General features: G+C 39.3%; 1 protein-coding gene across 1 annotated transcript; it reads right to left on the bottom strand.

Annotated features, from left to right (window-relative positions):
* Positions 1 to 629: 629 nt before the first annotated feature.
* LOC118329562 (spermatogenesis-associated protein 48) lies at positions 630 to 8,737 on the bottom strand. Its single transcript, XM_035663785.1, has 7 exons — positions 8,311 to 8,737; positions 6,468 to 6,565; positions 4,316 to 4,398; positions 3,760 to 3,898; positions 1,294 to 1,361; positions 942 to 1,049; positions 630 to 738 (listed from the first exon to the last, which is right to left on the bottom strand). Exons 1-7 carry the CDS (start codon positions 8,735 to 8,737, stop codon positions 630 to 632), a joined length of 1,032 nt encoding a protein of 343 aa, XP_035519678.1.
* Positions 8,738 to 17,421: the final 8,684 nt, after the last annotated feature.

The following is a 17,421-nucleotide window of genomic DNA, read 5'->3' as shown; positions in this document are numbered from 1 at the left end:
ATTTAGGCTTAAAGATTTTTTTCTCGGCGAGGATAAATCGTGAATGAATGATCTCGTGCTAAATATCTGCCACCAGCGCGTTGTTCAGTCAACATTCAAAGCCTGCTGGTCTGATATCAGACATCTGCCTCTTGCAGTGATTGATAAAAATGACTATTTGGCTTCTTTTTACTTTTATAAAAGCAATTAATGTGCCTGTTAAATTAAATTCTGGCTTAAAAACATTTTAAATTATTCATTTACTGGGTAAAACCCACTATAGTCTTGGTATGAATTATAATTACTCTGAGTTGTATTTAATTTCCAAAGGGATGGCAGTAAAATATGAGCACATCTGTATGGTGAAGTCAGATCATAACCTGAGGCAGGATGTCAGTGGAGTGAGTTAGAACGCCCTCCAGTGGGCAGTCATGATCATTCTTGTGTAATAATTTATGATAATAATGCATATTGAGGATGTGAGTTCTGGTGGGAGAAATATCAAGTGAAATATAAAGAGAATAAAAAAAGAAGATGACAGATGTATTAACTAATTGCTAGAAATGACTGAAAAAGGGGCCTACTCAGTGACAAATTGCTAATTGTTTATTTTGCTGCCTTAATGGCTTCATAAAAGTTATTGTGAGGACTCACCCAGAGGAGTGTGCAGGGCTGCAGACAGCTGGGACAGAGGCTGTAGCATCAGCAGCAGAGTTAGCATACACAGCCCTGCCTGCATATCCAGGGATGGTGGTTCGGCTGGGACGAATCAGAACATTATTTAAAAGAATCTGTTACAGGAGGCTGAATATCACCATGAGAGAGGAATTTCAAAGGTAGCAGCAATGTCAGAATCTGCTTTAATAACCCAGAGTGGGAGAAAATAAATATGCAGAGTACATTTCATGGTGAATAAATAGAGCTCCTGAGATCCACAGCGAATGTATGAGTGTGTGTCTGACCGTGCTGTAGGCGTGTATGGGGGAATAATGCTCCTCTTCAGGGTCAGAGGCTGAAAGTCTTCATCCATATTGTCGATATTATCCATGTTCTCAGAGCCGATCGTACCGCTGCAAGTACATACGAACACACACACAAAGCAAGGTCAGCTCTAAGGTCTGATTCATGAACACATGCTAACATACATGTGAGACATTTGTGGCGACCTCTCAGACATTAAGTACTCACGTGTACTGAGGGATTTGACCTGACCGTGGACATCTACTGCAGCTGGAGACAGGAGAGAGAAGATTTAAAGCTGGTGATTATCATTAATGCTCTTAAAACAAAAGCCACTGGTTGTTGGAAACTTACAATGAAATGGGTTTCTTGGCATCATGCCTCGATCGAAGCTGCTGTCTGTTCCACTCAGCTCCAATAGACTTGGAAAGGACAGAAACAGCAGATTCTTAGCAGAATTTATCAGGTACCTTTATTAAGCCCCCCATACATCCTCTCACTTCACTACATAAACACACACACAGGTAGACATGAGACAGCATTCACATTGGTAATCTGTAGTCTGACCTGAACTTAAACATTGAACTCAATCACCTTTCAGGCAGAGCTGCATGCAGTGTTTATGATCAGTGTATTATTACTGCATTAATATACATATACAGGATATAGTATGTACGTATATATTCTAGATTCTCTACAATAGAAAGACAAAAACTAACAATGTGTTAGTCGGTCTCTCACCCCTTCCTCAGCCCATCGCTCTCAGCCACAAGCCCTTTGTTCCTATTGAAGATTTAAATCTTCTATTATGTGATTTTTAATTTCCTAAAACAACTTTTTTTTTTACCTCAAACGTAGGTAATTTGGCCATTTGTCTGTGGACTGTTTTCAGTTGCGGATTAATACACATTATGTCTACTAGTGAGCTGCAGGGTGATGTATGTGAGAATGACTACGGTGCCCTTTAGTGATCCCAATGTGAACACAGAACTCTGCTGCTACAGTGGCAGATATATATTGTTATGATTTTTCATTGACTCAAATGCCTTTATACCTAAAAGTGTGTTTTCTTGCACAAGGTACAGTGGGGGTAAAATTCATTATTTTTAACAGGCAAGCACTAAATGCACTGGTTTAGCTGAACATACCTATATTCAAAGTAATGTGAAAATAAACAATTTATACTATTTATATGCTATTTAGAATTAGCTATTTTTTATATCTAGTTGCAAAGAAACATTTATAGCTGCATTAACGGCCTACATGTCAGCGCATCTGTTATAATGTAATCAGTTAATGACAGAAATCAATAATAGCTTAATTTTATGCATGATCCATGATGATGTAGATTCAATTCATGGTAAAAAATAAATAAAAAATAGCATATTGTCAGTATTTTAGAGCCCCCTAAAATTTCACAAATTATGTTTTAAGGGGAGCTCATGTCTTATTAAGAGGAGCCAAGCCCCCTCTGACTCAACCGCAGTTCACACCGTGGTGCTCCGATAAATTCTGACCGCACACTGACCCAGCCAGCAGAGGAAAAGTTATAAAGTTATGAGAAAAGGAGGCTGAAATCCTGAAAAATAGAGGCATCCAAATGCTTCAAAATAATAAGTTAATGCATTCAGTGCTGCTGGGGACAGCAGAGATAGCAGCGCCTATGACAGTCAGACGAGAGGACCAGAACATCAGAGTAGATTCAGAACCACAGCTCACTGAGACAAGTAAAAACACCTGCCGAGGTTGTGCAGCTGAAGTGGCAGGCAGAAGACAACAGGGGTAAAATAATAAAGGTTTGTCTAGCAGGATGATGTTATACATCTCAGTTTTCAGATCTGATGACCTTTTTATTCCCACTTCACCTCTGATAAGATATCTAATATCTAATATATAAAAGACTATATCAGGCTTTGGCAATACATGAATATCATCAATACAATACTGGATACAATTAATTGTTGATTTGGTGTTTTCATGGGATTTGATGGCAATAAGAAGAAATTAAGTGTTATAACTAGGTTTTAAAACAAAAAACACATGTTGAACTCTGATCTGATTTCTGCATAAAATATACTTAACCGTATCTGTTAACACATCCCTGAACTCAAACCCCCCTTTTCTGAGTCTGAACGGTTCCCTCCCATCTTCCCGCCACCAGCTGACGCAGTCCATCTCCAAACTCTTCAACCCTTCACCCCTACTACGCTAACATTATCTTGGATCACCTTCATCCATTATATGCAGTAAACCATTCTAATTTCACATCCACAATGGCTCGGCCTCTGTTAGTGAATACGAGTATCACCAGACATATCTTTATCTGCCTCCTTCAGTCTCATTATGTGTGCCAGCATGTCAAAACTAATGACAAATGTGCTGCATTAGGGACATAATGGGGACATAATGGGAGCATTGTTGTTCAACAGAAACAGTACAGACTACACTGCAACTCGCAGCATTTCTGAACAAGGTGGAGTAAGACAAAGTAATGCAGAAAAATGACCTCTGACACATTTATCCCTTTCACTAAAACCAGATATAAACCAAACACACTGTACGTGGGTTGGAAGGGAAAGTGTTTTCCATTTTCATTTTTATTTTTTACAGTAATTACACTCAGGTAACCCAATTAGATTGTTTTTTTCTTAATAGTAAATTACTCCCTTGAAAACGGCCCCTGATTAATTACTTCAGCACAGCGATTCTATTTCCTTCAGTCAGTTGTGGGTTGTGGGAACCTTTAGAAGCTGGAGAAAGAGAAAGCCACTAAGCTCCAGTCATGGCAGTGTTTGTCGCTGTTTGTTCCTTAAGGCTCACCTGCCACAGCTGAGGTCGGCCAGCGTAGCGCCTGGATGAGGGACGCTCACTCACTGGGTCTGCCTTTGTCTCCAGGCTCGTTTCTGGTGCCTTCAAGCGCCGGGGTAACTTTGTATCCCAGCTAACTTCCTCATAACTCCTGCACACAGACGGGAAATTGCAGCCATTATACGTCAGTACCAAGTGCCTTGAATGTAATTGATTAACTTGATTCCCAAAAGTTATTTGCTTTAATTTGAATTCTTAAACAGCCCCCCCTCCCTCCCTTCGCTGCATGGAGTATACTAGACAGCTTATTAACTGGGGAGCTAATTCTTCCCTGAGGCTTTAAGCAAGGCTGCAGTTCATCTACATCATTTCATTGAGCAGCAATTAACACAACAAGAGGACACACTGTTCCCCGATGACATCACTGGGGCACAAAATCAAACCCAGTCGCTCTCAATAACCCTTCAAAGCAAAGTGTGTGTGGACTGTACATAATGCATTGTGTGGGAGGTGAGCTTTGTTGTGCTTTTCTATTATTGAAATGAGACAAAGCTCACTGTCTGTTTACCTTTGTGTTGCAGAGGTGTATCTGAAGCGTTGAACTGCAGGTGAGTTGTCCGTCCACAGTCTCAGATCAGAAGAGAAGCCATCCTTAAAAACAATATTCAGAGATTTATCATTATTTATTGTATTGTCAGTGGTTTTATTTTGTTGAAAAGGCAGAAACTGCTAAAAGAAATGTATGAAAGACGCTGAATGGTCATTAATTCTTGGTCATTACCATTCTTCCTTTCTTTCTTTCTTTATACACTTAACGATGATGTATCTTCAGTATGTGTGTATTCATATGTGTATTATTTTTACACTTAAAGTCTTATTATTAGTTTCTAATACATTCTTTATTCTAAAATGTGATCCCCATTAGGCTCCATGAAGTGGTTGCAAGTCGTCCTCGGGTCCACAAAAAAACAATAAAGAAAATGGTGTGTCAATAAGACAGGAAAATGCAAAACAAGCTAAATATAAAGCTCATAAACTAAGTAAAATGATTCTACATATGAATGGAAGCAACAACAAAATAAAATCTATGTGAGATTCATCAACTAAGTGACTTTTTGATTTATCTGATGTTGGTGAGGAGCATATTATAAGCAGACAAAGCTTTATACAGAACAGTTCTCATCATACAACTTGTTCATATTACCAGAAGACTAGTACTCACAGGATGTGTTATACAAGAACCAGGGTATACTAATTTTTCCCAAAAGAAGAAGAAGCATGGTGTGTTATTCCAGATGGCACTTGAATTTAATTTAGCTTCCAAGATAATCGTTTATGCACATGAACGGTATGCCTCTAACACCAGCCTAATGAGCTTAAATGATCTCTGATACTTGTAAGTCTGTAATGTCTCCAAATCTGATGCCAGTCTGCACAAATTCACCTCAGTTAAAACCCTTGCAATAACTGTAGATGGATAATAGGATCAAGAAAATTACAAAAATGCTTAAAGTGACGATGCTAATATGCAGATGTTTAGCAGGTATAATGTTTACCGTGTTCCCCATCTTAGTTTAGTTTAGCATGTTAACATTTGCTAATAGGCCTTTTTCACATCAGCTACTTTGACATGAAACAGTAGGGTAAACACAGGTGTTACCAGTGATAACTGAGTTATACATCCAAGTCAGGCTGCTACTATTGTGCATGTTGGCTCAATGGAAACAGGTATATTCACAGATATATTAACACTAAACACAAAAGTACATTTTTGACCTGAAGATGGTGCAAAATGAAAACTGAGGACCACCAAAGTCATTACTATTGGAGGGGGAATGAATGTGAACCAGTTGTTGAGATATTTCCCTAAAAGGCAACACTGAACAATCGCTGAATTAGGATTAATCCTCAGGGAACCATGAATATCTGTACCAGGTTTAATGTAATCAGATATTTTAGTCTGGACCAAAGTGGTGGACTGACTGACTCAAAGCACAAAATGTCAGGAGGTTTTGTCTAAATAACTAATGCAAAACAAAAGTAAAGACAAACATCCAGATATAATCTCTTGTGTGAATCTGAATGAGCCAATTAAACAGTTTTGATGTTTTTAACATTAACGGGCAGCATTATATTCACCAATCTCCTCCCACGTCTCAAACTACACAAATACAGCCACCAATCAAGCCTCCATTCACTGGAGAACACTTACAACTCTTCACATCAACTGTAAAGCTTCTCATCAACCACAATAATGTGTGTGGAGGTAATAATGATTACTTCAATTAGCAGACTCAGAAACTAAATAATAGTAATAATAATAATACAGCATGATTATGTTTCTGTGAACACCTGCCCACATAACAGTAATGTGATGCCTCAACATGTGTGGTGAGACCCAAGGGAGGCCGTGTGTTTATGGATTATTCTTTCATATTTAATTTGTGTTTATGTTATGATTTACACCAGTGATCTAATAAAATGTAATAACTACTTCGTCTGACTAAGCCGGCATTAGTCCAACCAAATGTTTGCCGTGTCTACACTGCAGTAAATTGAATGCATAAATCAACAAGTGTTTATGTGCTCAGAGAATTAAACAGGAAAAATGAAGGAAAATTAAAACAAAACTTTATATCAATCCCTCTGCATATGGAATATGAATACTAATAAGTGAATAAGTGCTTGTTTAGTGGAAAACTAATTCAGTCGTCACCCACCTGAGGTCCAGTGTGTTTATCAGGGAAACTGCTGTGTGAAGTTGCTTTAGTTGACGTCCTCAGAGGATGTGGTTGAACTTTAACTGGACTGCTTGAACCTTAGGATGACACAGCGCGGGCGGATTGTGAATTGCACAATAGCAACTGCTCTCAAGGCCAGACTACCCCATGAGGGGGCCCTGAGGCACAAATCAGGTAGAGAGTACACAGCAGACTATAAATGGCAGCTTAATAATTCAGTGTTTTAGAGACGGCGAGATGCAGACACCAACTAGCACTACTGTTTTTGATACTAGCTGCCCTGAGTTTGTTCTCTGTCTGTTTATGATAATTTGATTAAATGGAAATGTATGCAACATGTAAGCACAACTAAAAGAGTGAATATGTGTCCTTGCAATGAGTTTAATAGCTAAAGAGTAAGCAAATAAGTGCTCCAATAAACACAAGGCCAAACATTTAGTGGACATTTAATAAGTGTCACATATGTAAATGAAATACAAGCCAACAGGAAGCAGATTAAAACCAACATATATGTCTATACTGTGTATCTGAGGCTACAACATTCAGAAACAGGAAGTCACATGGCTACCAGGTTTAGCTAACTACCAGCTAACAGCTGGTAGCTCAATTTGAGACACAACGAAACACAACGACCATATTCTGCTTACACTATCTAATATTTAACAAAACAAAATACTTTTTTTTTACACTAACAAAACAGTGCCCAAGGTAAGTAAGAAGAAGCCTCCTGCAGCCTGCGCTCTCTCCCATGTCTCTTAGAAAGTGGGCCTGCAATAATACTGCTGCTGTGCAATGACCAGGAGGGAGCACTGCAATAGCCTAAGTCTTATTTAACACTATTAAATGCACTCAGAGAGCAGAACAGTAAAGGTTATAAAACTAGATTATGACACAAGGCCTCACTGACAGGAGCCACCTTAAGGCCGTTAATAAGGCAGCAACTAACGACTTTACTCATAATTGAACTTTAATTGTTTCAAAATGTCAAAAATAACTGAAACACTGAACATCTTGTTTTTGCTGATCTCCTGCAAACGTCTGACCACACCCAACCACAATCAGCAGTGGCGCTGTAGGTGATTGTTTCCTGGGTGCATATCAGGCAGGGGTGATTGCCCTTTGGGATCAAAGTGATCAATTAAGACAACATTGACTAATCTGCCAATTTTAATGATCTATTGTACATGCAGGCTAAAAAGATACATTCTCAACCAGAAGTGTTGTTGGTTGATAGACAGACTTTAAATGTGACCTGTCTTCTTTGTTGACAGTAAACTAAATGGAAATTATGTAAATCACACACAGCAGTGGTGCTGGGTGATTGCCCTTTGGGGTCAAAGTGATCGACTGAGACAATATTAATTAATCTAGCTGTTAGTTTCTTGATTAATCTATTAATTGTTTGGCAGATAAAATGTCCAGAGATAGTGAATAAAACGCCTTTCGAGAGCTCAAGGTGACCTGATCAGACAACAGTCCAGATCTCGAAGATATTCAGTTTAAACTCTCATAAAAGACAAATGAAAGCTGGGAATCTTCAGACCTGACTGTTGGAAAAAATACTCACATTAAATAGTTGCAGATTAATTTTATGTCAATCAACTAATCAGTTAATTGACTAATTAAATCAGCTCTTGTCTAGTTGCAGTTTATTTTGTGCAGTTGCCCCACAGCTTAACCAGCGTTGACTTCTCTTCAGTAGATATCCTGCCCCACATCATGACTTTGACCTGCACAGCACCCGATATAAATCATGATAGGCAACAAATATGAGTATTAATATCAACAGTGTTATTTGGAGCAAAGGTAAACATTATTTTACCACTGAGTCTTGCTCTTAAGACTGCATCTGGGATCCTCCTGGAGTTCCAGGCCTTGTCTTCTCTCCAATCTATACAGATGCCAGCAGGGTTTGAGACTGTTTGCGGCCTCTCTCTGAAACCTGGAGGGACCCGCAGAGCAGAGGCCACATGATGGAAATCTATGAATTTCTGCCGACCTTTGACCCCCAGGTCCACCTCTGCTCCGGCGCTGAGCTGACCGCAGCAAGGATCCAGCAAGGGGACGTCGTCTCGTAAGGGAGCCAGGGCGACGTGCTCAGCATGGGGGTTAAATCTAGCGTAAGGAGAGTTTGCACGTCCAGTTTCCAGTCCATCCCTGCCACCAGCCCCATAGAGACTGGAGTTCAACCGTCTGATGACTTGTAGCTCTGCAGAGAACGGCCTGGAGGGATCCAAAACTGCAGTCATTATTACCAGGGGAGAAGCTCTACTGAGTGTGTGTTCCTATGTGTGTGTACGGTTGGCAGAGCAGGTCATAGATCTGATGTCAGCTATAATGATGCAGTGAGAGATGGTTGCCCAGAGACTGCCTTTGTTTGCTGCTCGGATCAAATTACCGACACGCAGGGAGGCAGCATGACCTGCGGGCTGTGGAGGTGTGTAGCTCCGCATACCTTTATGTGTGAACATTTATTCTGTATGGAGAACAGACGTATAATAAACACCCCCTGTATCTATTTTGGATGCCACACACCAATAATTCACCTCAGGGGAGCATTCACAGGCAATAATGTGTCCTCTGAGCTGCTATATTTTGGCAACTTACAACTACTAATTTATCACTCTGACCAAATAAAAATATTTTGTCAGTCGTCAGGGGCAGCCACTGCCCCTGGAAAATGACTCCAGACAGAAGTGTTTTGGTGGCAAATAATAATGAGAAGACTCGGCCCGCCTCAGGGTTTAGACAACTGACCCTCCCGAGTGCTACATTACTTCTTGTGATGGGTTAGGAATTGTTTTGTTTTTTTCTTTACAAAAAGGCAGTTTTCTCCTTCATAGAAGATAGTAGTTGTCCGCTTTTCCTCCAAGTGTCCACTAGATGGAGTAAAAGAGCCTGTATTGTCAGATTATAACACCAGAAACAGGCCTGTGTATGCTGCACTGTCCCTTAATGACAGACCACAAATATCACAGCAAAAAAATCCCAGTTGTAATATTATGATGATAAATTATGACATTAAAAATACCATTATAGTACAACAAGGTGACCATAAACCCAATACTGAATACCTCAGACACACTTTTAAGTCCCCGAAGAAATATTAAAATGATTTTCCTTTGTGTATGCAGGCTAAATAAGGTATAATTCTCAGCCAGAAGTGCTGTCAGTTGACAGTGAAACTTCAAATGTACACTGTGTTTTTAAAGTTGACGGTAAACTAAATGAAAATTATGTAAATCGCATGGATGTAGAAAGTGTTTTTACAAAGGGTGTAATCTGGTGAATGCTCTGGCTTGAAAGAGCTGTCTTATATTCGCTGGAGCAAAAAAACACCAAATACTATGTGCCTCTGTGCCTATTAATTAGTTTGCTCTGGTGTTCTGATGTGCAAATGCATATGCCACATAAATATATGGACACACATGCTGAAGCGACATGCACGCTTTATACAAATTGTGAAAGCACTCTTGCTAGGTGGCCTTTTTTTCTTGGGAGAGGATCCATGTTAATGTGTCAGTGGCATGATGGTGATGCTTGCTGATAGATGATTTTTACTCAGGCCGTCATTAGCAAATGTAAACACCCAAGAGCTGTTGGAAAGGATGTGTTAAAAATAGTCTAATTAAAGTTATTCTGATAACTGAGTGGTGAACATGCCCAACTCCCACACAATGTTCCTCTACAAAAGGAGAGCATAAAATGACACTTGTGAGATCTAATGTGGGCTCCTTTTGAAATCAGTCTCCAGATAGAAAACATACCAGTTGTTGCATCAGTCTTTTGTCTCATGAGTGCTGTGCTGATTGTATATTCATAGATTTATAATGAGGTTATATAGGTCCAGAGGTCCACATGATTTATTGCATTTGGAGTCCATTAATTATTCCTATATCAGAAATTCCTCCGTACTCCACATTATATTCCCCTAATGTTTTGTATCCCAATTATTTCACGGGGTTTTTTTTGTTGTTGCAGGAATTTAAATACCAACCTCAGCCTGAAATTACTGTATTTTTCGCAGGGAATCAGATATTTCTGGAGTGAAGAGTCATTACCATCGGAGCAGCCCTTGTTACTGAATCCCGTGTTATTAGTCAGCTTGTCTGCCATTCTCTAGACTCCTCCACAGTCTCAGAAATTATTTAAATCTCACATTTTGCCCATGGTGCTGGGCCCAATGCTACAATGCAGCAGCCATTAATTTGCAGGCTGCATTCATCTGAGGGAAACTGTTGCTCTGGATTAAGAGACATTGTTGTTGCTGCTCCTGCTGCTGCTGCGGCTGCAGAGGGTCATCAAAACAAAGTCACAATTGTAGTGTTGTGGATGAAGACAATATGGGCTGATGCTGCTCTGGGCAGGGCATTATTTTTGTTAATCAGACAACAGGGCTGAGGGTGACCCAGGATGACACCTCAGGAGCAGACAGGCAGGGCTGGAAGAGATATGGCCACCGGGTGCAGGGAATGGATCATCCAAGAGGGGAGAGGGTGCTCCAAAATATAGACAGACAGCATCCTTCATCACTGACTGTGCTGGGGAATCAGCGCTTCAAGAAATTAAACAGATAAATGGGAACAGATGACTGACAGATATTAATGTTCAGTGATATTTCTAAAGCTGTGATGCATTAGGCACCTGCGGATACCTGTGCGGCTATATTTCATGAAAGTCCCAGTTGTTTCTTTGTATGCATGATATACAATGCAGTTCACACAAAGAGCCCGTCTGATGCTTAATGCATCCACTTTTTGGATTATGTCTGTGTGTCTTGTAAACTGATGAAAATGCATGACCATATTTATAGCATCAGGGCCCTAAGTCATAGCTCATGGGTCATATTCATCACCCTGTAAAGGCAGTAAATTGATTACCGCCCGATGACCATGCATGCATTAGATTAGAGGGCAAATTGGCTGAAGTGAACTCTGTCTCGTGCTGTGTGCAGCACCCTCAACCATTTGGAAAAATCCAAACAGAGTGCAGAGATGAAGCTCCCATGAGCGGCGGGGGTAGCCATGTCCTCAGAGAGTGGCCGAAGGCTTTATTGTAGTGCTGCTTCCCTGCCCCCGGTTGCTGCAGCTCTCCGCTTGTCACACTCAGTTAACTCAATGAAGTAATGAATATGCCGCTGTACATTTTTCATGAGGGTGGTGGGAGTGAAAAATCTGCTCTTTGTAATGCTTTTAATATGGAAGTTTTCACACACACTCTTCCCCTGCAAAGCACCCTCTGGGCTATCATGATGCTGCATGAGCATGATGTTTAATGTTAACATCCCCCAGAGGAGAGGCAGCATAATGCAATGTCACTTTCAGTGATGAATATGTTGACTACAGAAGATGCACAAGCAGCTGTAAATCAGGAGTAAGTTAAGATAACAGTGCCTGTCCTCCTTGTAAAGAAGACAGGGGCCGTGCAGGAAATAACTGGTGGGCAAAACTCTTACTGTACTGTGAGTCACGTATTCAGGTCTCACATCATTACAGTAATTAATTAGTTTACAAGGAAGCACACCCACGAACTTCCAGAACTGGAGGACTATTAAGTATGAAAGGGGGTAATTGGCCAAAGATAAATGCAAATGAACACAAGTGCTGCTCAAAAAGAATCAAAAACAAATGACAAAGGTATGCCATATGTGTAACTCTTTTAAAAGAGCTATTTTAAACCATTTAACGACAGTAATTTAGTAAACAGTAAAATACTCAAAACAGAACAGAACTTCTGCCCAGCTGGTGTTTTTAGATCACTGATTCCTGGGCATATGTGGAAAGGTTGCGGAGTCATTCAACTAATTAAGGAAAACTTTTATTTTTAATTTTAGGAATTAATTTGGGAGGAAAATAAAACATACAATCAGGATTACAAATTGGTCTGACGCTAATCTTTAGTAGATTTATTGTTACAGTAACCTGTAAACTACCAGCTGCCACAGTCTGACTGCAGAGTACACACCTCACACCAACCTGAGTCAGCTGGAAGGTTTTATCCAAGAAAAGTAGTGAGGAGATAAGTTAATTTGGTTAAACTAAAAGTAATGGATAAGTAGCTAAAAATGAATGAATAAACTGTTGAAATAATTAGCTGCAATTAATAGATAAACAATTAAATTATATGGCTAAAAGAAATGCATATACAGTTGAAATAATTAGCTTAAACTCATGGGTGAACAGTAAAAATAATTAGACCAAAAATAGACCATTCAGTTTTATGAAAAAAAAAATTTAATATTCACTTTTATGTAGTGTTACTTAACATCCACTTTAAAACCATGAAGGGTGGTGAAGGGGCTCTTGAGCTAATCTAGGGATGCGAGGGGTATGCCTGACAGAAAATGTAATCACTGTTTCAGATCATTTCTACCTTTGTGGATATTTCTGGCTCTGTCTCAAGGTGTCTAAAGGTGGCATACAGGACACCACTCCACGTTTGTGCTTTTGATCTGCGCACAACAACACACCTCTGATTTTCAATTACGAATAAGACGTTGCATTAGTCAAAGAAACACTGAGGGTAATGGAGTTTCTCTGTTGCTCAGAAAGATGGACTTGTCCCTAGAGACCTTGGTTTCCATTATTAAACCTCCACCACATTGCCCACCTAGGCTGTTTCCGTTCCCTCTGACCAGAGTGAAATTACCTGCTTTTGAAGCTTAAGCATAGTAAAGAAGCCACAGAGTGGTAGCCCACAATCTGAACCTCCATTTCCTTTCTGCCAAGAAGAGCTTTTTATGTTCTTTTGGAGGACAAAAAAAGGGGGGAAAAAACAAATTCTGCAGGGTGGATTTCACTGAGGTCTGATAGTTCTTATAGTTTTCATACACAAAATATCCCAAGGGAATGTGCAGCAGCATGTGAGCCAGTGGCTAATACATTCACTGGGCACTTTCACAGTATCCATCAGGACCTGGATGATGAATTACCATACAAGGGCCATAGAAAATAAAAAAAGAATACCCTAGGATAAATGTTGTGTTGCAAATACAAACACTTAGTATTCCACAGGGCTGACACAAAAGCTGTTCCCTTTATGATAACCCAACAATCCACAATACTATCTCCAGTCTGACAGCAACTTATGCAGATGTGCACGGCTCAGCAGTGTTCTGCTGAATTGAGCCCCCCTACCCCCCTTGAAAAGTGTTCAGCAAGCAGGTCACATTGGCGTGGGCTGTCTGTTTTGGATGAAATGCTGAAATGCTGTCCTCCAAGATGCTCTAAGCCTTATCACTCACCTACCCGGCCTGTAACAGCATGTGATGGAAAGGGCCAAATTGAACCTGCGCTCACCTATCCAACCTATGTCACTTAGAGAAAATAGGGGATTTGCTTTCTCGGAGGCTTAGATGACTTTTTAACGCTAATACAAAGTCTACTTAGGTGTTTGCTCCCCATATCCTGTCCTTTTAAAAACCCGGTCGTATAGCTAATCGAAGCTTATCTGTCACTGTGCGAGATGTGCTCCACAGATGTATGAATGGGAGGGCAATTCAGCCCTGCTATGGCGGGTGTCACCCTCATCTGGAGGCAAGACAAGGCAGAGAGGTGAAATTGAAAATGTGAATGTCTGGCTAATGGCAGAGGAGGAGCGCTGGAGATATAATACCAAATCTATAAAGGACAATTTCAGGCTCAACACTCTGGAGACTCAGGCGCTCAATCATGAAGTGATTCACTCAGATTGATCAAGGAGCGTCGTAATCACATGAGAATGTTACATGTGGCTCCAAGGATGACTCGCAGAACTGTAAAGCTGGATTTAATGGATTTGAGGTGATGTGCTTGGAAATCATTTCAGAAGGTGCAAATAGAATCCTCAAAGCATTTTACCAGCATTTAGCAGCTGTCCGGTGAAATTAATGTTCAGAACAGTCGAATTTGTAGGAATAAAGTCAGCATCAGAGACACAGAGACTCTGTATTCTCACAGCAGAAATTCAAAAGGGCCTGACTCTCTGAAAGAAGAATCGGAAATCTACTAATGAACCGCTCTGTTGATAACGGCCATATTAAGCAGAAAGCCTAAATGCACTTACAGATAACAAGCCTTCTTTTATTTAAAGTGATTCTGGTTAAAAACTCCCTCAGAAAGTGAAATAAACGCTGCATATGTGACATTAAATATTCATAACCTTCGACTGCCGTATCGCTCTTCCTGTTTAAAGAAAAATATGCAACAAAAAAACAAAATCCTACATAATTATTCACGTCTAATAAGTGAGACGTCCACGAAGGTATCATCACAGCATCTTCATGTAGCAGTGAGAGCTGCTTTCTGGAGAAATTATTCATCAAAAAAATACTGGCCCAGTATAGATGCAGGCAGGTGAACTGCACTTTGACCCTTTCTTCTCATAGAACATTTTCATCTCAAATCATTGTCTCACAAAGCTGTTAATGCATTTTGTAAGACTGCAGACAGATAGGGCTATTGGCTTAGGCTTATGCTATTGTGTGGGAAATCATAAATCTGTGCTTGCACAACTTTAGATTGAAGTCGGCGCTGAAGATCTAAAGCTTCAATCAAATGGCATCTTTATGCTGCACTTTAAAGACAAACCAAACTGCAAAAAACATTCATAATAAGTCTTGAAATGCTCATGAAACATCACTGTTTTTATATTTTGCATCACAATGACATTGATTTAACAACAGCACAACAAAAAACAATAAGAAGGCACCTATTATCATTTCAAAAGGCTCAATCAGGCATTACAAATTCCACTCAGTGCATTTAAGAACTTTATCAACAAGCTTTTGGAGGACTTGGAAATATTCATCTCAGTATCTCCCTCCAGCATGTGCAGTACACTAATTACATCGCTTTCAATAAATGATTGGCTGAGAAACATGTCAAAAATGTCTACCAAAACCTAATATTGATAAAAATAATAATAAAAAAAACATCAGTCATGGGCAAACAGTGTGTAAGACAATGTCACAGCCTGAGGCTCAATATTTGTCTGTTAGATACCTTAAAGTCTTCTTGTTCCTAAAGTTGGATGTTTGATCCTCTCTGTGCAGAATGATGTATGTGTAAGTTTCTCTGAGCTCATCTGATTTTAAGGAGGCAGGGCCTACAAGCATGATTAGTGACATCAGAAATAGTGTGTAAGTCAAATCCTGGTCCAATATTTAACTTATACAAGTGTGATGTAGAAACTTGAAGGCACCAGTGCACATACAGCATGAGGTAGAAGGAGTAGATTACTTTTTAAGGCTTTTGAATGTGGAAATTAAAACTTTACGTATCAGACATACATTAATGTTCCAAGCCGATTATTATTTCTTTATACATGTCTGGAGGGTGTGTTTTAAGTATTCCCATTTAGTTTGAGTCTTAACTGCGCGGCCAAAACCTTCTCAGGTTTTTTTAGAAACCCATTTCTCTCAGACGGAGCTACAGATTGAGATAACGTTGCTTGTAAAGCTTTCAGGACATAGTATTAACATTACTTTACACAAATAGCCCATAAAAAGCATATAAATATAACTGAATCAGTGCAAATAGAGAAAACCAAGGTTGAAAGCACTCTGTAAATAAAAAGGTGTATATAATGTACATATAACTCTTATTCTTATTTTTCTATTTTTATTATATATTTTTATTATTTATTGTGTATTTTCTTATCTATCGTGTCCTGCTGTAACAAGCGAATTCCCGAGACAAGAATAAAAGACACTAAAGAGGAAAATGCAACATTAATAGATAATAAATGTTCCTGCTCTAATTATATATGAACTAAGATGATTTTTATACACATTCTTAATTAAACAGATAAAAGGGAATTAAATCCCTTTTATCTGTTTATTGTGGTACACACAAGGTTGGGAGGGTAATTTTTAAAATGAAATCTGATACAATTACTAATCACCTGTTAAAAGATGTAGTCAGTAACAGTATCACAATATTAAAGTAACTTGATTACTTTCAGAGTACCTCGATACCAAATGTGCAAATAAAAAGAAAAAACTATTATCAATAAGATGACCTCAACGTATCCTGTAAGACCAAAGAACAATGTAACCTTAGAAACTAAAAAACAAGCGTTAAAAATGTTTTATATTCTTAAAGAAAAACCTTCTTTTCATTAAACAAATTCAGGCAGAAGCCTATAGAGCATTTTCACAGCTGGAAGGCAGAACTGTGCTGTGATGTTGTTCCCTGTTTCTGCTTTAAAGGCTAAATAATGAGTAAACTTCCACCCAGTAGAAGCTTTTTGTTTTTTTCACTAGAGGCCTCGATAATGAATTGATAACTGTAACATTAGCGACGGAGAGCAGAGTGATGTTGTAATGGGTGCATGGCAGTGTATCATTCTGTTACGAGTCTTGTTTTTTTCTGTAACTGTGTACACACTCACATAACACGCAGTCTCTCATTGTCCGCCTTACATTCCCACCTGCATTTGACTCTGTGTGTGTGTGTGTGGGCGTGTGACTGGTAGAAGACAAGCTCACCTTGGATGTCCAACCTTGACAGATCGGAGAGAGAGAAAGAGAGAGAGAGAGAGAGAGAGAGAGAGAGTGGTTGGTTGGAGTGACAGAAAGTAACATCTGTCAGTTGTTTTGGACTGAATTGTAATAACACAGCAGTGGTTCCCAGCCTTTTTCCCTTCAGGGACCTCTTTTTTTCCTCTTCCATTGAGTTAACTGACGAACCCTGACTAAGTGACATATTTTATGGACATTTCCAAATTATAATCGATGCACAACAATAACAGCGCAGAGCAATGGAAAAACAATTAACCCAAATAGTGAACTTAATTACTGCAGGAAGTGTGTGTAAAATGGGAGATTTGGATGTATTTTGAGCAGATTATATCCTTATATCCCAAATCTGTCTGTATAATGTTTTTATTTTATTTTAACAATCATACATACTTAATAGGCTTCTTTTTTTTGGCAAATTCAGCTTTTTCTTCT

The sequence above is a fragment of the Morone saxatilis genome, unplaced genomic scaffold (assembly GCF_004916995.1).
Source record: "Morone saxatilis isolate NCDOM2014 unplaced genomic scaffold, NCSU_SB_2.0 Contig19, whole genome shotgun sequence".
Taxonomy (NCBI): domain Eukaryota; kingdom Metazoa; phylum Chordata; class Actinopteri; family Moronidae; genus Morone; species Morone saxatilis.
The sequence above is the reverse complement of the archived record's forward strand: the minus strand, read 5'-3'. Positions and strand labels throughout refer to the sequence as shown.

Coding starts and splice junctions, on each gene's coding strand:
- LOC118329562 (XM_035663785.1), bottom strand. CDS start 8,737: ATGACTGCAGTTTTGGATCCCTCCAGGCCGTTCTCTGCAGAGCTACAA. Junction 3,899..4,315: donor TACACCTCTGCAACACAAAG/GTAAACAGACAG, acceptor GTCTGTGTGCAG/GAGTTATGAGGAAGTTAGCT. Junction 1,362..3,759: donor GCCGACCTCAGCTGTGGCAG/GTGAGCCTTAAG, acceptor GTCCTTTCCAAG/TCTATTGGAGCTGAGTGGAA.